Source organism: Capricornis sumatraensis, chromosome 21 (genome assembly GCF_032405125.1).
Source record: "Capricornis sumatraensis isolate serow.1 chromosome 21, serow.2, whole genome shotgun sequence".
Taxonomy (NCBI): Eukaryota; Metazoa; Chordata; class Mammalia; order Artiodactyla; family Bovidae; genus Capricornis; species Capricornis sumatraensis.
The window spans coordinates 51549662-51570880 of record NC_091089.1 but is presented as its reverse complement, the minus strand read 5'-3'; the positions used below and the strand labels follow the sequence as shown (position 1 = coordinate 51570880).

Here is a 21219-nt window from a genome sequence, read left to right as displayed (position 1 = left end):
CTTTGACTCTGGTTTACACTCTTCTGAAGTTATTTATCCATTCAGACTTTCATTGTCTTTGCCAATTTGGGTATTTTGTATTTTCCTAGATATGCATATTTTGCTTAGGTTTTCAAAAATATTGGTATAAAGTTGTACATGAAATTTTCTTATAGTTGCATATATGTTTTCATATGTAAAGGAAAACTGAGAAAGGTATATAAGAAACTTAATAATATCCTGATTATCTTTGGAAAGTGGAAGTGGAATTATGGGAACAGGAAACGATAGTCTTTAGAAGTCTTATGTCCATGGGCAATATGAGAATTTCCAAATGATGGACCTGTTTTACTTTCATAATCAAAAAAGAGTATTATTTAAAACTTTAGAATATGAGAAAGTATACAGTATTGTACATAAATAGATTCATCTTGCTAGTCCCAGCACGTTTGTTGTGTGTTTTCTTCTCAAGCTGGACTCTGGACTGTCTTCACCCTGGGTGGCGTGGGCAGCAAAGTGGCCGCTGCCTCAGAACTTTCTTCCCCTCTGGCCAACCAGAGTCTTCTGCTTCTGCTGGTGCTGGCCAACCTGACAGATGCTGCAGATGCGCCAAACCCCTACAGACAGGCCATCATGTCTTTTAAGAACACACAAGGTTCGTGGTACTTTTTTACTCTGAATATTCTTTTCTAATGAGGAAAGAGGGTATTGCTTACCCCAAATTGTTTACTGTTTTTCAGCAGTGGGGATAACTGTCAATTTGTGTATTTTCATATTGGTTTAAGATGAGAAAAACTTAAATTTTATGTCCGTATTCTCAGGAAGGTCAAGTAAATTTCAGATGATAACTGCGGTTCTTTATATCTATTTATATTTGCATTTCTTTCCAAGATAACCAAGCCAGCATGGGCTTAATTTAGGTCCCCATTTCCTACCTACTGGGGCTTCCCCTGGCGGCACTAGTGGTAAAGAATCTGCCTACAGTGCAGTAGGTGCAGGAGATGCAGTTTCAATCCCTGGGTCAGGAAGATCCTCTGGAGGAGGGCATGGCAACCCACTCCTGTATTCTTGCCTGGAGAATCCCATTCACAGAGGAGCCTGGCGGGCTACAGTTCATAGGGTTGCAAAGAGCTGGACACAAATGAAGTGACTTAGCACATAGTCCTACCTATTAGGTGAAGGAATTAACCAGGAAATGATATGTTGTTTGAAAATTTTTATTTAAAGTCTGTGTTCCAGTTAGAGTTTTATAGAACTAAAAATAATAACAGAGCTTAGTAAACTTTTCCTGCAAAGGGGCAGATGACTTTGCAGGGCCTTCTGGTCTCTGTCACCCCACCTCTTAACTGACTTTGTAGTATAAAAGCAGCACAGAAAGAAAGTGAAAGTCGCTCAGTTGTGTACAGCTGTTTGCAACCCCATGGACTAAGGAGTCCATGGAATTCTCCAGGTCAGAATACTGGAGTGGGTAGCCTTTCCCTTCTCCAGGGGATCTTCCCAACCCAGGGATCAAACCCAAGTCTCCTGCACTGCAGGTGGATTCTTTACCAGCTGAGCCACCAGGGAAGCCCCAAGAATACTGGAGTGATTAGCCTATCTTTTCTCCAGTGGATCTTCCCAACCCAGGAATTAGACCAGGGTCTCCTGCACTGCAGGCGGATTCTTTCAGCTGAGCCTCTAGGGAAGCACAAAAAAGCAGCACAGGTAATACATAAGCAAATGAGCAAGGCTGGGTGCCACTGAGACTTTATTTCCAAAGCAGGTGGTGGTCTGTGGGCTGTCATTCGCCAAACCCTGAAGTAGAGCATGCGCAGATATTTTCATATTGAAACAGTAATCACTTATGAAAAGGTTACACTCCTAAAGCAAGATTAATATGGTAGCTAGGTTTTCAAAATGTATCCAACACTAGTGTAATTAAGATGGGTTAGAAGTGCAGCTATTGGATGGGAACACTTTCAAGGCTTCTGGTGTCCTATGCTTGTTCCTTTCCAGAGCTGTGCTAGAATGTCTCTTATAGACAGCAGATGAATGTGCCAGTTTTTGTGCCTTTGTCAATTCTGGCATTTTTATTTGCAGGGGATATGTGTGTTTGTCTAGGGCTTCCCAGGTGGCACAGTGGTAAAAAAATCCACCTGCCAATGCAGGAGATGCAAGAGTTGCAGGTTCGATCCCTGAGTAGGGAAGATCCTGTGGAGTAGGAAATAGTAACCCACTCCAGTATTCTAGCTTGAAAAATCTCATGGACAGAGGAGCCTGGTGGGCTACAGTCCTTAGAGTTGCAAAAAGTTGGACACGACTGAGCAGATACACATGCGCACAAACGCGAGTCTCTAACAGTTTAATAGGTAAGTAATGAAAACTCATACTTCCCTGGCTATTCAGTCGTTAAGACTCTGCACTTCCAATGCAGAGGGCGCAAGTTTGATCCCTGGTTGGGAAACTAAGATCCCATATGCCATGCAGTGCAACCAAAAAGAAAAGAAATGAAAACCCATGTATCTAATAGTATTTTGTATTCTCATTTCTGTACTCTTCTTAGTGACAGTGTGACTTTAGGGTTAAAAAAGGAAGTTTTAGAGGCAAGGTGATCTGAGTTCCTGTCACACTCCTGTTATTTCAGAGCTATCAAGCCTTTCACAATAAACCTTATCAGGCCTTATCTCATTATCAGGCCAATATCAGGCCTTATCTCGATAAGCCTCAATGACTTTTTCAGTAAAATGAAGATAGTTTCACCTGATCAGATTTGTGTAAGTACTGCACAAGGTAAGGTTTTAAAATAATTAGCTCGGACTTGGCAGCATAGCAGGTGTTCAGTATATGGTACCTGCTGTTGTTACTTTTACTGTGCTAACCAAAGGATACTGTTCAGGGTTAAACTTTTAAGAGTCATCTTTGGAGAGACTGTGATATAGTGATTCAGAACATTGGCTTTAGGGTTAGACTGACCCTAAAGGAGTCATATCCCAGATTTTATTTTAAGTATTAGATTCCTTATTAATGAAGCAGGGATTATAATCTCTGGCTCATAAGATTTTATAAGAATTAAGTGAACATTTATCATAGGACAGACTCACTAAATTATTGCTGCTTTTGTAAGAAACAGTATAATGTGGTGGAAACAACAGGAGCCAATCTGGAATGTTCTTGGAAAAGTTGATGTATGGCAGAGGCCATCACAATATTGTAAAATAATTATCCTCCAATTAAAATAAATAAATTTTTTTAACAAGTTGCTTAATCTCTGTAAGCCTCTACTTCTTTAAACTGGTCAGAGTAATGACATGATTGTCATACAGGTTAAATAAGGGATAATATGGATAAAGCTGTCAGTATAATGGCTGGTTCACAGTACTTACTAGCTAGTAACAGACACACAACATATGTATTCCATTGGTAGTCAGTCTGGTGAACTTGTTGTTTTACTGCCATTATAAGGAGGAGTAACTGTGTCCAGGACCCTCCTACACTGCGTTTTCTGTAGATTGTGTAATATTTGCATCCTTAATATATTCAGCCTTTCCTTTTTCCATCCCTTGCAAAAATATAGGTCAATCTTAACAAAACAGTTACTTTTGTATGTGTCGAAAATACAGAGTAAGTACTAAACAAGGATTAGAATTGAAAAAATAATCTTGTGTTTTGAATGTGGAGGAAAAGTGAGGGCATTTTGTAATATTGTTAAAGATATTTTTAGGTACATTATTCTCACAAATGTAAAGTTATAGAAAGGAAAATCTGAGAAGCTTAGGGCTGTGCTATCAAAGACTTCGCTGGTACATGTTTCTTTTCCATAAGAGCACGCCTTCTGGAAATGTTAGAACAGTGTTGTGTTTGTTTGTTTTGTTTTGCTAGTGGTTCTGTGTCTTGAAAAAAAGTTCTTTGTGCTTACTTGTTAAAACATGTTAAAGTATTGTTCTTTGTGCTGTCTTGTGCTAGTATTTTATCTGTTGAAGCTATAATTTTCTCTTAAGTCAGTTAACCTAGCTTTACCTCCTTTTTAACTTCCTAACCTTGCTTGCTTCAGTTTTTAAGCAAATTCAGTAAACTGTAGGAAAGGGACTATGTCAGTTTTGGAATATCGAGAATTTTTCCTGTGTGGGTTGTAATTTATGCTTTTCATCACTTCAGTAATTCTACTTAAAAAAAGTTTCTTAGTAGTTGTAGTCAATTAGTTTTCAGTTTTCCTTTAAACAAAAATGTTTTATAAGTTTTCCAGTAGTTGTCTTAGATTTGGCATGTTCTGTCTAGTATAGAAGACAGTGTTGAGCAAACTGATTTTAATATTTTTGTTATTTAAATTATATATTATCCTAGCCACTTTCTTCATAAATGGATTAATTGCATAGATGAATACTTTAGCTCTGATAATTCATTTGAAAAAAATTAACTTCAAGGCAGTTGTTTTGTTTTGTCTTTTTAACTTTTATTTTACAAGAGGATTTCCTGTTTGTCTCTGGATATTTTTATTTAGGACTAATGGCTGTTTAGTTTTGGTATTAATAACAAAGCATTTCAATGTCATGGTTAAATTATATGTGTTAGAGTTTTTTTTTTTTAACCTACCTCCATAGCTATATTTATTTAAGTTTATATTTTATTGACAATTTAATTCAGCTGTATTAATGCAAAAATAGTAATGGAGTCAAACTACATGACTTAGTTTAGGTTGTTTTTTTTAATACTTGGCTTAAAAAAAGCCACTCTGTTGCATGGTATTTGCTCATATATTTATAATCATTGGAAAGCTGTGGTTTAGATAGTACCAAGAAATAAATTGTCCTGGTTTGGGTTGGATTGGGTTGGGTTTTTGTGTTTCTTTTTGTGGGGGATTGTGTGTGTGTGTGTGTGAGAACATTTCAATTCTATTCTCTTAGCAAATTTCAAATATACTATCAAGTGTAGTCATGTGTTAGTTTAGTTCTTTTTTAAGTAAAATTTAGAACACTAATTGCAATTTTGAGCCTGAAATGTAGCAACTTATATAAAATTAATTGGAATTGAATTGTATACATTAACAGTGCTTTTATTATTTATATTAGACAGTCTAGAAAATGTAATATTTTTAAGATTTTGTGTTTTCTGTGTTCCAGATAGCAGTCCTTTCCCCTCATCAATTCCACATGCTTTCCAGATTAACTTCAACAGTTTGTACATGGCCCTGTGTGAACAGCAGACATCCGACCAAGCTACTCTTCTTTTGTATACATTGCTCCATCAGAACAGCAATATTAGAACGTACATGTTGGCTCGCACAGATATGGAAAATCTTGTAAGTATCATATTAAGCATAGTGTTTGTATTTTATAATATTTTGAAGAGTAATTTCTTTTCCCAGGAGGATATGTATGTTGTTGGCCTGCCTACAAAGGTGGATGGTCAGGAGTTTGATAGGGGGATGCCATCAGGCAAAGGCCAAGGTCTGAGTTTTACAGTGTAGGAGGCAGTGCACGTAGAGATGGGGGTCACAGAGCAGAGGCAGAGGGCGCATGGCACAGCAGGCTTCCCTGTCCTTAAGGTCCTGAACAGCCAGCCTGCTGCCCATGATTCAGCCTGGATCACTCCCATAAGACATGGCTACCATTCTCAAGAAGATATATACCCTTTTGGTTCCTTTCCACTGCTAAGTGTCCACCCACCATGTTCAAGTCACAGTTGCTGTGTATTACTGATAAGTATGGCTAAAAGGAAGAGTGATTTTTTTCAACTCAACTCCCAAATGTCCTATCCCTTCAACCGGCTTAGATGCTAAGGCCGTCTTGAACTCAATTCCTGGAGTGTTATAGTTATTTTAAGGTACTATTTGCCAGGCATCACAGAATTGCACATTATCCTTCACTGTGTGAATGAGATTGGTTCCAAATTTTTGCTCATAGACAGAAACCCCTCTAGGCAATCACTGATTTCCATTGTAACTAATATGTAAATAATAATGTTTCTATGAAAAGTAAACTACCTCACTAAAGTGTTAATGTCACATTTGAAATACATAATATCTAGGTAATGTTGAACTATTCATGCATTAATAAAATTGTGACCATCTCTGAAATAGCCAGCAGCTTGCTGGTGGCAATAGGAATGTCCCCTCTACACCAGTTTTTACAGAGTGATAGCAGGATTCCCCAGGGATTTGGTGGGCCATTTTTTTCAGCATTTAAGATGAAAATAGTAAGCATAGAATATTAGAATTTGTTTGAAGAGTATATTCTATGTCAAAGTGACACTAAGGACAGAAAAATGTGATGAAAGAACCTGTTTGCACACCAGCTGTATGTGGAAAGCATTAGCTTAAATAGCAAAATTGGATGTGACAAGGTTCTGTTCATGTGAGTAAAAACTTGTAAAGAAAAGGCTTATTTACTAATGGGTGAGTGAATATAAGGAAACAGTTCTGAGCATGGTGTAACCTAAGGGAAATGATGGCAATAGGCAGAAAGCCCATGACATCGTCTGCTCTAGAAAGTTCCATGGTAAGGATGTTTGTTGGTACATAAGATCATGCAGGAGAACAATTGTCTGTATATGATGACTTAACACCAGTGAAGAGTTAAAAGGTTTTGTTTGGGGATTTTTTGGGAGAGGAGTGGGGAGAGGTGAGGCTTGTATTGAATATTTGTTTTCATTTTTAATGTTTTGCATGGATTACTTTTATAGTATTTTAGCTGATGTCCTTCCCTGTCCTTTTTGTTCTGTAATTTGTTGAATCTGATTAGAAAATATGTTACTAGGAAATTCACTATGCTGGTCTGGTTTTGTTGTTAACAATTCTTTTATCCTAGCATCTTTGCTATTAAAAAGGTAATGTTTAACATATTACAGTGTTTCTAAGAACGTTGTTGTTTAGTCGTTAAGTGGTGTCCAACTCTGTGACCCCAACGACTGTAGCTTGCCAGACTCCTCTGTCGTTGGGATTTCCCAGGCAAGAATACTGGAGTGGGTTGCCATTTCCTTCTCCACAGGATCGTCCTGATCCAGGGATCAAACGAGCCTGCTGCATTACAGGTGGCTTCTTTACCGACTGAGCCACCAGGGAAACCCTGTTTCTGAAAGTACCATACTGTATAGTTCCTGCTAGGCTGCAGACTTGCCTCTGTTGGGTATCGGGTGCTGGCCATGAGCCTAAGTGCTCTCTGTAAGCTCAGCCTTGTCTTGGCTGCGTTGGTCTCACTGCTGTGCGCAAGCTTTCTCCAGCCGCAGTGAGCTGGGGCTGCTCCCTGGTTGTAGTGCACGGGCTCCTCATTGCCGTGGCTTCTCCCGCTGCAGCGCTTAGACTCTAGGGCCTAGGCTCAGCAGTTGTGGCGCACGGGCTTAGTTGCCTTAGGACATGTGGGATCCTCCCAAACCGGGCATCAACCCCGTGTTCCCTACATTGGCAGGTGGATTCCTAACCACTGGACCACCAGATAAGTCCCTAAACTCAAACTTTATACAGTGGCAGAGCTTTGCAGTAGGGGATGGTTTTGTCTTCTGATACCTCAGCTCTGCAAATGGAAAGTAATTTCAGTCACAGGCTGACTTGTGAAATTAAAGCAAAGGATACGTGATAAAAGTATAGAGGTTGAAAACATTAGTTTTATAATAAAGTATTTGAAATAATAAATTAAAATTTTTATTCACTAGGTTTTACCAATTCTCGAGATTCTGTATCATGTGGAAGAAAGAAATTCACACCATGTGTATATGGCTCTTATAATATTGTTGATCCTTACAGAAGATGATGGCTTCAATAGATCCATTCATGAAGTGGTAAGTTTCCTTCATGTTGATCAGAGCTACTGAATGGACATGTCAGTCCATAAAATTTACCACCCTTAGTGTACCCTTCTTCCTTCTTGTAGATGTTTCTGCAAATGCCTGACTTAGTATTTTTCTTCAGATTTATGAAGTGGTCTTTTTTTTTCCCTTCTGAACGACTATTATTAACTGCTATTAAAAACTCTCCCCAAATAGTTTCTTTAGTTTTTTAGATAGAAATGTTTATGCTGTCCTGAGGTCATTTTTCCTCTCCATTTCTACTTTTTAGTTGTGCTGGAAATGATCAAATAGATTTTCTCCTTTTATAGAGAATGAATGAAAGAATAGGGAAGAAGAAAAGGACTGAAAAATTGTTTTATAAAACAATGTAAAATAGTGTACTATAATTTAACTCCTAGTGAGTTCCATTCCCAAACTAGTTTTTTCTTCCTCAGTGGTATTTTGTGTCAAAGTAATTAATGTACATAGTTTTAAAACTTACACAGAAGTACTAGATTTCAGTGCAAAATAGCAGACCCCATGTCCATCCCATACCTGATTGCCCCTCCCCCAGGACAAATGCCATCAGTTTTGTCCATGTTTCTAAATATTTCTTGATTTTTCAGATTTATAGATATTAACTGTTACCATCCTAAGATAGAATATATGATATTAGTTCTCCTTACCATACATCTTGAGTGTGGCCTCTGGGTTCCTAGGCCTGTTTCCAGCACAGAGACTTTCCTCTCCCATCTTATTACCATTCTGGGATAACTCAGCTTTTTACATTATTGTGATTTTGTTAACTGTTACTCTACCCTCAGATGGACTGTGTGGTAATTGTGTTTCCTTTCTTGTACATGTTTTAATTTTTCTGTAGAACATCATTGCTTTGTTTTATGTTCATGTACCAATCACTAATGCAACTCCCGCTACTTCAACAAAACTGAGAATCCCCCCTCAAGCTGTTACAGCATACTGCCTATTTCCTCAGTTTCATTTTTGTTTTTAGCTCCTGTCTTCATCCTCATTAGGGGCTTTCCTCAAATATGTGGTGATTCTTGCTTGTTTATTTCTCTTTAGGAGCAGGCACTAAAACTTTGTTTGAAAGTTCTTTGTGTGGGCAGGACTTAATCAATATAATGTGCTCTACATAGTCTATTTCTCTGGATATCCTGCTCTCTGTAAGCCTTTTCTTTTGGGGTGGTCAGTTTCTTAGAAGGGATTCTTACAGTCTGCTATGGGGGTCTAGTATGAGACAAGACTGGGAGCTTCACTCTTCAGGTATAAACACTTGCTTCTTTAGAAGAGATTTTATGTGATCTTTTCTCTCCTGTTCCCATTGAAGTTATTTTTGCCTCTTATGTAGTATGACTATCATTTCAACTAAGGTTTAAGGAATACTGGTGCTATAGAATGGAGAAGGCAATGGCAACCCACTCCAGTACTCTTGCCTGGAAAATCCCATGGACAGAGAAGCCTGGTAGGCTGCAGTCCATGGGGTTGCTAAGAGTCAGACACCGCTGAGCGACTTCACTTTCACTTTTCACTTTCATGCACTGGAGAAGGAAATGGCAACCCACTCCAGTATTCTTGCCTGGAGAATCCGAGGGACGGGGGAGCCTGGTGGGCTGCCGTCTGTGGCATCAGAGTCAGACACGACTGAAGTGACTTAGCAGAAGCAGCAGCAGTGCTATAGAAAGAGGATAAAACATATAAAATTTTTGATTCTCATATTTAGTAAAGTACCTGAAGAAAAAAAATTGCATTGCTTTAGTTTTTTTTTTTTAAGAGCATTTGTCTTTCTTTTGATAAGGAATGAAAAAGGATGATTTTCAAAAATGGTTTTCAATTAAAGTACAAAATAGAAAGTGTACAGATTTTAAAGGTACAACTTGCAAGTTTCTACACATGTCTATACCTGTGTTAATAACACCCAGATCACGTTATTGAACATTTCTAGCATAATAGAAGACTCTCTTTTGCATATTCTGGTCAATACCCTACACCACCCAGAGTTAACTACATTCTAGAAGAATTCCCTCCCAGTAGATTAGCTTTTACCTCTTCCTGAAATACAGTTGTTTCTGGGGAAAAATTGGTACAGGATACATGGACTCTCACAGCATTTTTCTTAAAACTACAGTTATTTCAAAATAAAAAATTTATTAAAATTTAATTTAAAACAGTGGGGAGAAATTTGGAAAAATACTTCTCAAGAGAAGATATATAAACACATGGAAAGTATATAAAAATGGTATATAAGTATATAAATGGTATATAAGTATATAAAATGGTATATAAGTATATAAATGGTATATAAGTATATAAAAATGCCTGTCACTGGGCATTAGGAAATGAAATTAGTGTGCTCTCTTCTATTTTGGCTTCTCTCACTCAGCACAGTCTTGCTGAAATTCACAAATGTTACTGCATCATTAGTTTGTTTTTTTTAATTGCCATATACCATTCCGTTCTGTGAATATGCCACTTCCCCTTCTTGGTGAGTATTTGGCTTTTTTTCCACTTGGGGCCTATTTTTGCTTAAGCAGCTGTGTGTATATGATCCAGCAATCCCACTCCTGGGCATATATCTAAAGAAAACCATAATTCAAGAAGATACATGCACCCCAGTCTTCCTTGCAGCACTGTTTACAATAGCCAGGACGTGGAAGCAACCCAAATATCCAGAGGAATGGATAAAGATGTGGTACATATATACAATGGAATATTACCTAGCCATTACAAAGAATGAAATAATGCCATTTACAGCAACATGGAGATTGGGGAAATATTGTATGATATTGCTCTTAATGGGCTTCCCTTGTGGCTCAGCTGGTAAGGAATCCACCTGCAATGTGGGAGACCTGGGTTCGATCCCTGGGTTGGGAAGAACCCTGGAGAGAGGGGAAAGGCTGCCTACTCCAGTATTCTGGCCTAGAGAATTCCATGGACTATACAGTCCTTGGGGTCGCAAAGAGTTGAATATGACTAAGCAACTTTCACTTGCTCTTATGGGAAATCGAAAAAGAAATGATTCAAAGGAACTTATTTGCAAAACGGAAGCAGACTCACAGACTTAGAGAATGAACTTATGGTTTTAAGGAGGGACGGGTGAGGGGGTGGGAAAGTTAGGGAGTTTGGGATTAACATGTACACACTGCTATATTTAAAATGAATAACCAACAAGGACCTACTTGGAGCACGAGGAGCTCTGCTCAATATTATGTAACAACTTAAATGGGAAAATAACTTGAAAAATACATGTATATATGTATAACTGAATCACTTTGCTATACACCTGAAACTATCACAACATTGTTAATAAACTGTATAGTAATATGAAGTTGAGACTTTTAAAAAATTGTTTTCACTGCATATGCTATAATTAAATTTTATTTCTATTTCTTGATGAAAAAGAGGTATAATCAAAGATTTGTACATTTAAAAGTTTAAGATTACCCTCGTGTGTGTTCTGATTATGCCGTAGATAGGAAAACTTCTTTGAATAATCTAAAAACATCTGTTTTACTTGTTTTTGGCGGCACTGGATCTCCGTTGCTTTGCTTGGCTTTCTCTGTTTGCAGGGAGCAGGGGTTTCTCTTCGCTGTGTTGAGTGGGCTTCTCATTTTGGTGGCTTCTCTTGTCGCAGAGCACAGGCCCCAGACAGGCAGGCTTTGGGAGTGGCAGCACGCGGACTCAGTAATTGGGGGCTCATGGGTTTACTTGCTCCGCGGCCTGTGGAATATTCCTGACCAGGGCTGGAACCCATGTCCCCTGCTTTGGCAGATGGATTCTTATCCACTGTGCTACCAGGGAAGTCCCAGCAAACTCTTCACAAACATTGTCTGTTACCATATTCGTTATCTGTTTTTCAGTCTCTTTCTTGGTTATTGGGTGAGCCCCAAGAATAATCTGGGATTTTTTGTTCCTGAAAACAGACACAGCATTGCTAATTTCCTATGCTCTTTAAATCAGGAGCTGAGCATATTACATGCTGATCAGTTTCGTTGTCCCATTTATAAATATGCTTGCTGTGGAAATACTTGCTTGTGGCTCAGAAAAAAAAAATGTGTACTTTAAAGCATAAAAAGTGAGTTGTTTATGAGAAAAGTTTAAAATTAAAGGAAATCTAAATGGCAGTATTTGTAAATGTTATAATTGACTACCCAGAAAATTCAAGACTCTAGTGTTAGAAATGTTAAGAAAGTTGAACAAACTTTCTCGATCACAGATCCAGAAACTAAACTATACAAACTAAATATTGTTTCTGCATACAAATAACAAAAACCTTCAAAATGTGGTATAGAGAGAGTACTTAACAATAGCAGTAAAACTACTGTGAACCTAGGAATCAATCTAAAAGAAGTATAATTTTTTAATGGCACGAATTGTCACTAGTTGTTAAGTTGTATCCAACTCTTTTGCGACCCCCATGGACTATGGCCTGCCAGGCTCCTCTATCCATGGGATTTCCCAGTCTAAAACAGTGGAGTAGTTGCCATTTCCTTCTCTAGAGGATCTTCTTGACTTAGGGATAGAATCTTCGCCTCCTGCATTGGTAGGTGGATTCTTTACCACTGAGCCACCAAGGAAGCCCAAATGAAAAATACTAAATATGTATTAATAAGAGAGAGATACTGTGTTCACAGATGGGAAGACTCAGTGTCATAAAATTATTAATTTGCCTTTGAATTAATTACTATGTTCATCTGATCAAAATCTTAGCAGTTTGTGTGTGTGTGTGTGTGTGTGTGTGTGTGTGTGTGTGAGCCTTGAAAAGCTAATCCCAGAAATTATAGGGAAAAGCAAAAAGCCTAGAAGTTTTTGAAACATTTCATTGTGGAGTTATTCACCCTACCAGATAGATCAGTTGTAAAACTTTTATTGTACTAAGATTGTGTTTTATTAACAAGGGAATAGAAAATAGACAAATGGAAAGAACTTAATTCAGAAACTACACACTCAAATATGGAAATGTGAAGTGTGATAGAAGCTCAGTCACTCAGTCTTGTCCGACTCTTTGCAACCCCATGTACTGCAGCACACCAGGCTTCCCTGTCCATCACCAACTCCCAGAGCTTGCTCAAACTCTTGTCCATTGAGTTGATGCTGCCATCCAACCATCTCATCCTTTGTCGTCCTCTTGTCCTCCTGCCTTCAGTCTTTCCCAGCATCAGGGTCTTTTCCAGTGAGTCAGTTCATCACATCAGGTGGCCAGAGTGTTGGAATTTCAGCTTTAGCATCAGTCCTTCCAGTGAATAGTCAGGACTGATTTCCTTTCGGATTGACTGGTTTGATCTCCTTGCTGTCCAAGGGACTCTCAGGAGTCTTCTCCAACACCACAGTTTAAAAGCATCAATTCTAAGTAGTAAGTAAATTTTTTTTCTGAGTTTGAGAACATGGCTCATCCAAATGGAAAAAGTAGAATTAGATTATCGTGTCCCACATACAAAGAGAAATTCCAATTGGATTAAGACTAGCTATGAAAAACTGCACTTAAAAATCTTCAAAGAGAAATTAAAGGATAATATTTCTATAAACTTGCTGAGAAAGGGATTTCTTAAGTGTAAAATGTATAAACCATGAATGAAAATAAATGTTTGACTACATTAAAATAAAAATTTTCACTGTTTGAATAAGTGAAAATGAAAAAAAGATACAGAAAGATGGGTTAGCATTTTTAATTGTAAGGACCCTTATAATCAGTTGCAAAAACAAAGTGTTGCTAGAATAATGGACAAAGTAATAGAAAACAGAATAAAAACCTGAATGACTGGTCTGATAAGCATCTTTAATGGATGTTCAACTTGATGATTCATCAGCATCATTCTTATTAAGGTAACTGAAATGTTGTGTGCTCATCAGATTGGCAAAAAATATGAGATGTCATATGTTAGGTGAGGATATAGAGAAAAAGGACTCTCATATACTGGTAGTAGCAGTATAAACCGACAGAACCACTTTTGAGAGGAATTTAGCCTCTCACATTCCTCATATTACCTGCGAAAATAAATATTTTACCTCCTACCAATTCCATTTCCTGATTTGAGTCCTAGGAAAAACTTTATTCACAAGAGCACATTTGAAGGACTGTTCCTTGTAGTACTGTTCATAGTGTTCCAAAAACTGCAAACAGCAAAAACATAAATGAAATACTACAGAGGAACTGTTAATACAATGAATGAAATAGAACTACATGGACTGATCATAATAAATTCAAAAATATTCATAATAATGAAGTATCACATTTAGGAGAGTGGTTGCCAGAGGTTAGCTGCGGAGCTTTAGGTGCTTTACAAGTGAAAATATTAACATTTGCTAAAACTGGGTGATGGATACAGTGGTGTTCTCTAACCGGAATATTCAGTCAAGCTTTCTGAGTTGATGGAAATCTTCTGTAATTGCACTGTCCAATATAGCAAGCAGCCCTTGAAATGTGGCCAGTGTGACTGACAAATTGAATTTTTAATTTTATTAAATTTTAATCTGTGGCTGGTGCTGCTATGGTTGGTGCTGGTTGGATACTGGAGCTCTTTACTTTTTAGTTAATAATATTAATATTATTAAATTAATGCTAATTATTAAATTAATATTATTTAATTTAGTTAATAATATTAACTAAAATATCCCTGTTAGCTCAGTCGGTAAAAAATCTGCCTGCAACGCAGGAGACCCCAGTTCAGTTCCTGGGTCGGAAAGATCCGATAGAGAAGGGATAGGCTACCCACTCCAGTATCCTTGGGCTTCCCTTGTGGCTCAGCTGCTAAAGAATCTGCCTGCAATGCAGGAGACCTGGGTTCGATCCCTGGGTTGGGAAGATCCCCTGGAGAAGGGAAAGGCTACCCACTCCAGTATTCTGTCCTGGAGAATTCCGTGAACTGTATAGTCTGTGGGGTCGCAAAGAATTGGACACGATTGAGTGACTTTCACTTACTTAACCAAAACATACATACATACGTAATTACTAATTTTTAAAAACATTTATATGGTTATTTCTTTTTGGCTGCAGCAGGTCTTAGTTGCAGCACATGGGGGTTTCTTTGCGGTGCCCGGGCTTCTCTCTAGTAGTGGTGCACGGGCTTAGAAGCAAAACATACACATATTTTTAAAAGAAACTGTTCAGTGGCTTTGCAGTTCTACTTCCTAACAAATTCTTGGTGATGTGCTCATGAAGTCACTAAATACCACAAACAGAGTAGCTTAAAAGGGATTTTACAGGTATTTTTGTTTTCTAAATGAATGTGATTCCTAACTTAAGGTATTTAATGTCAGGATACAAAGAGTATGGAGAATAAGGACTCCCTGTTTCTGAGTTTACTGTAGTGACATTTTGGATAGTGAGGGCAAGGATCTATGTTGCAGCATTGTTTTTCACAGGGGAAAAACTGGAAATAACCTAAATTTCCATAATAGAAGAGTGGATAAAACAATGGGGCCACCTGGCACAGGACTATCTATCCAGTGTTTGGATGGAGTGAAGTAGAGATGATGTTTAGCTGTTTACCTGGCATGGCACCAGAGAGAGCAGTCATCCAGTAAGAATGGTTCTCAGCTATTTGTCCTTTGTTCTCTACTCTGCATTAATTGCCAAACCAGGAGGAGGTCCTGGGGTAGTGGCTGGGGGAAGCAGCTATTTTACTAACTAATATAGAAGTAGTTCATAAAAAAAAATTAGTACTATTAATACTAGGTTGGCAAATGTGATGAATATTCATTTTTCTTATATGTATCCATATAGAAGAGTTTCAAAGATGTATTGAGTGAAAAAACTATGATGCAAGCAGATATTTCAGAATATCAGGTTACTAGTGCTGCCATAGCAAACTGGGTGGCTTAAAATGAACAGAAATTGATTGTTACTGTTCTGGAGACTAAAAGTCCAAAGCATGGTGTCAACAGGGCCATGCTATTGCTGAAGGACCTAAGGGAGGTGATTCCTGTCTCTTGTTATCCGTCCTTGATGTTCTTTGGCTGGCAGCTGCATCCAGCCTCTGTCATCACATGGCCTTTTCTCATGTGCCTCCTCTTCTTATAAGGACACCAGTCATATAGGATTTTATACTACCCTAATCCAGTATAAGCTCTCTTGATTTACAAAGACCCTATTTCCAAATAAAGTCTCAATGACAGGTTTTGGGTGACACCAGTTTGGAAGACACTATTCAGTATGATACATTATGATGTTGTTTATGTAAACTAGAAACTATACAAAGGAATGCGTGTGTGTGTGTGAGTGTGTGTGTGTACATGTGTTTCTGCGCATGCGCACATGTTTCAGTTTGCTATACACATAAAGTATTTGAAATGGACTGGAAAGATATATTCCAAACTCAAGATAGTGGCTGTTCCTCTTTGGGGAAATAAAATGGAATTTTTATCTTAAAAAATAAAATATTAAGTGTTAATGTTAATGAAATGTTACTGTCAATTGTGGGAGTATGTAAGTTAATTATTCTTTGTGCTTTTCTATGTATAAATTTAATTTCTTGAAGAGTTGATACCATATATTACTATGTAATATTCTAGCCTATATAACATATGGAAGAAATGTATTCAATAAAGATAAATCGTATGGGGAAAAAGGCTGAAAAGAAGATATAAATAATTATATGTTTTTTGCAGAGAAAGGTATTTTCAGATCCTCCAGGGCTTTTCTTCTACATATTAATTGAGTTATTTTAGCATAAAATGATAAATAGATATAATATGTAATCAAGCTGATAAATCTATAGGTATTAAACTATATGAACATTGAATGCAAGAGGTGAGGAATTTCTTTTATAAGAACCAAATAAATAGGTCAAGATCTACAGCTAGGTAATGAAGAAAATTTTCTGTATGCTGCCTGTTATATATCAGTGTCCTGTGGAAAGCTGTGTGAGCTCTATAACTAATTATTTTTAATTTTTCTTAGACACTACCAGAATTTCCAGACAATAATTTACTTTTCACAGTAAGAAAAGATGGACCTTTATGTGAATGCTAAATTGTATTTCTGATTTTCATAGTAATGTCGTAAGTTTACTATGTGGATACTTACTAAATATTTACTGAATGTTGAATGAATAAGACTACTTTTATTCAAAACACTTGTTCCATCCAGTTTTCTAATTGACACACACAGGCAGATGTTAAGAACCAGTGACCTCGGTTTCAAATAAGGGTGGCTTATGATAATTTATTTGTAAACACAGAAGCCAAAGGAGAAGAGAAACCAAGCTATATTCAGGCTTGTGACCTTTTAAAAGACAGAGACTCTTCTCACTAGTTAAGCTGCCTGTTGAGTGTCCTGGGTTAGTATTCCCCTGTAGACTTAGAGCTGTGATTCTTAACCTTCTTGGTCTTTACATTTAAAAATAGTTGAGGACAGCAAATAACATCTTTATGTGGGTTATTGTTCTCTATGTTAACTGTATTAGGAATTAAAACTGACACTTAAAAAATATTTGATTAGTTAATTTAGAAATAATTATTGCAATAAACCCATTACACATTAGCATCAGTAACAGATTTTTATGAAAGTAACTGTTTTCCACAAACAAAAATTTAGTGAGAAGAGCAGCATTGTTTTATGTTTTTGCAAATCTCTTTAATGGATTGCCTCAACAAAGTCTCAGGTCTTCTTCTGTATTAAATTAATTGTGCCATTAGGCATGTTAGGTAGCCTTCAGAAAACTGAACTGTACACTCGTGAGAGAGAGTGCAGAGAAACGTCTTGGTATTAGGATGAAGATAATTTTGACCTTGAGAATGCTCCAGAAATGTCTCAGGGACTCCTAGAGGTCCCAAGACTGCATTTTGAGAACTTGCCTTTGACACTAAGTCAGAGGAACTGAACATCGTGTCGTTATAAAGAGTCCACTGGCAAATGTCACTGTTTTGAATATTTTCAGGTAGTACCATTTGTTTTACACGTAGGTTACCTCTTCTAGTTGATTAAGGCATTATTAGTCATGAATAAATGGAAATGCTTCAAATTTTACATTTTTTACTTCACAGACGACACTCAAGTTACCATGTACTGGGCATTTCTAAATGCCATCCTTGTGTGGTACGGAGCCTGCTGTCCATGGCCAGGGTTGGGTTATTTGTGATGGGGATGCTGGGTGACATAGGTCTCTTGCTAAAGAGTTGAACTGACTAGAACAAATAATTTCAAGATTTGTATGGAAATACAAAAAACCTTGAATTGCCAAAGCAATCTTGAGAAATAAGAATGGAACTGGAGGAATCAACTTGCCTGACTTCAGGCTCTACTACAAAGCCCCAGTCATCAAAACAGTATGGTACTGGCACAAAGACAGACATATAGATCAATGGAACAAAATAGAAAGCCCAGAGATAAATCCACACACATATGGTCACCTTATCTTTGACAAAGGAGGCAAGAATATACAATGGAGTAAAGACAATCTTGAACAAGTGGTGCTGGGAAAACTGGTCAACCACTTGTAAAAGAATGAAACTAGATCACTTTCTAACACCGCACACAAAAATAAACTCAAAATGGATTAAAGATCTGAATGTAAGACAGAAACTATAAAACTCCTAGAGGAGAACATAGGCAAAACACTCTCAGACATAAATCACAGCAGGATCCTCTATGATCCACCTCCCAGAATTCTGGAAATAAAAGCTAAAATAAAAAAATGGGATCTAATTAAAATTAAAAGCTTCTGCACAACAAAGGAAAATATAAGCAAGGTGAAAAGACAGCCTTCTGAATGGGAGAAAATAATAGCAAATGAAGCAACTGACAAACAACTAATCTCAAAAATATACAAGCAACTTATGCAGCTCAATTCCAGAAAAATAAATGACCCAGTCAAAAAATGGGCCAAAGAACTAAATAGACATTTCTCCAAAGAAGACATGTGGATGGCTAACAAACACATGAAAAGATGCTCAACATCACTCATTATCAGAGAAATGCAAATCAAAACCACAATGAGGTGCCACTTCACACCAGTCAGAATGGCTGCGATCCAAAAATCTGCAAACAATAAATGCTGGAGAGGGTGTGGAGAAAAGGGAACCCTCCTACACTGTTGGTGGGAATGCAAACTAGTACAGCCACTTTGGAGAACAGTGTGGAGATTCCTTAAAAAATTGCAAATAGAACTACCTTATGACCCAGCAATCCCACTGCTGGGCATACACACCGAGGAAACCAGAATTGAAAGAGATACATGTACCCCAATGTTCATCGCAGCACTGTTTATAATAGCCAGGACATGGAAACAACCTAGATGTCCATCAGCAGATGAATGGATAAGAAAGCTGTGGTACATATACACAATGGAGTATTACTCAGCCATTAAAAAGAATTCATTTGAATCAGTTCTGATGAGATGGATGAAACTGGAGCCGATTATACAGAGTGAAGTAAGCCAGAAAGAAAAACACCAATACAGTATACTAACACATATATATGGAATTTAGAAAGATGGCAATGACAACCCTGTATGCAAGACAGGAAAAAAGACACAGCTGTGTATAACGGACTTTTGGACTCAGAGGGAGAGGGAGAGGGTGGGATGATTTGGGAGAATGGCATTCTAACATGTATACTATCATGTAAGAATCGAATCGCCAGTCTATGTCTGACGCAGGATACAGCATGCTTGGGGCTGGTGCATGGGGATGACCCACAGAGATGTTATGGGGAGGGAGGGGGGAGGGGGTTTCATGTTTGGGAACACATGTAAGAATTAAAGATTAAAAAAAAAAATTGAACTGAGTGGAAAAACTATGGGCACTTACATGAAGGTGAAGATGATATTTCTTTCCTTGTTTATTTCTGTCTGTTTCCATGCCCTTTTCTCATTTTAAATATTGTTTGGAATTTGGGGGAAGGCAGACTTAGCAGAGAAATGTCTTTTATTGGTCTTTTAGAAGAATTAATGTCAACCATATTATTTAGATTTAGTCATATTTTTCTGATTTCATGGATTAAAGTTATGAGGTTTTGGGAGCTGCTACTGTTTTGTTGTTGTTGTTTAGTAGTCCGTAGTTTCCTGCTCTTGACTTTTTCTGGCAGTTACTGTTTTATTGTTGTCATCATGGTGATGAGGAGGGGAGGGAAGCACTTATGTGTGTGGTGGTATGCTCTTTCCCTGGAAATAATGCATGGGTGGTTCATGCTGAGTCGCTCGCTGTACACTTAAAAGTACTTTTCTATACTTATGTGTTGGTTTCTCTAGATAAGAATTCTAGAATGATCATCTGTTCCTCCAAATTTTGTAGACGTTTTTATGTTGTCCTTCAGATGTATACTGTTCAAGATGAGAAATCTAATGTTAGTCTGCTTTTCTTTCTTTTGGTGATAACATGTTTCTTCTGTCTAGAAGCCAGTAGGATTTTGTCATAAACTGTAGACTCAGAAATCTTACAGAATACATTTTGATTTTTTTCCCCCAGTATTTTTGCTTAAAGTGTTGCAAGTTTCTCTTTCCCTCAAAGGAATTTTCTGTTACTAATTTTCTGTTTTTCTTCTACAGTCCTTCCTTAGTGTCAGTGGGGATTGGTTCCAGGACCTGCCGTGGATGTTCAGATCCGCAGATGTTCAGGTCCCATAGTCAGCCCTCTGTATCCGTATCTGAGGATGCAACCACCTAATATGGAGGACTGACTGTTATGCTTATTGAAAAAAATATCTCCATATAAATGGACCCATGCAGTTCAAACCCATGTCATTCAAGAGACTGCAGTCTCTTCTTTCTAGAACTCTTAATAAGTATATTTTGTCTTATATTTTGTCTTTTTGCCTTTTATTGCTGTTTTCTGAGGGGACTTCTGAGTTTTGCCTTTCAGATCACAAATCTCTTTTCCATAGTGCCCGTTCTGCTAGTTCTTTTCTCTCTCTTAAGTTTCATTCATCACTCTTTTTAGTCTTGAGTGGCTTTTCTTCATTCTGTGATTCTCATTTCTCATAGTGGCCTGTTCTTATTTTGTGGTTAACAGTATTCTGTCAGATCTCATCAAAAATACTGATTAGAATTTTTAAAAAGTTTCCCCAGTCTCTTAATTTATCTTTGTTTAATTGGGGGTCTGTTTGTTCTTCTTGTTTAGTTTCACTTTATTTATTTCATGCAATATTATTTATAATACTTATTTCATACAATTTAGCTTTCATATTATTTTTTATTTAGTAAAATTTTAATTATAAACCCAATAAATGTAAACATAATTGGAAAAAATAGTATAATGAATTTCTGTGATTCATCAACCGTCTTATGTTCTTATTTCATCTACCCACTCCACCCTCTCTGCCTTTTCTGTTTTGGCTAAAATAGATTTCTTAATCGTATAAATCACATATATAAAATTTCATTTGAAAATATTTAAATATTTCATGCCCATAAATGTGAGCATAAAAAAATAAATATAGCACCATTATCACATCCAACAATATTGACAATATTTTATTGTGCCTACTAATATTGTTTTCTTTAAAATGTCTTTCTTGAGTTGGTTGATTTGAATCAGTTTCCAAAGCCT

The 21219-nt window shown here is 37.3% G+C and overlaps 1 protein-coding gene across 2 annotated transcripts in view; it reads left to right on the top strand.

The window, feature by feature from the left end:
- DYM (dymeclin) overlaps positions 1–21219 on the top strand; it is a 391990-nt gene that overhangs the window by 144042 nt on the left and 226729 nt on the right. For both annotated transcript variants that reach the window (XM_068994002.1, XM_068994001.1), the window contains exons 9-11: positions 452–634; positions 5076–5254; positions 7603–7728. In XM_068994002.1, coding sequence (XP_068850103.1) covers positions 452–634; positions 5076–5254; positions 7603–7728 — 488 coding nt within the window. The remainder of the gene's footprint in view (positions 1–451; positions 635–5075; positions 5255–7602; positions 7729–21219) is intronic.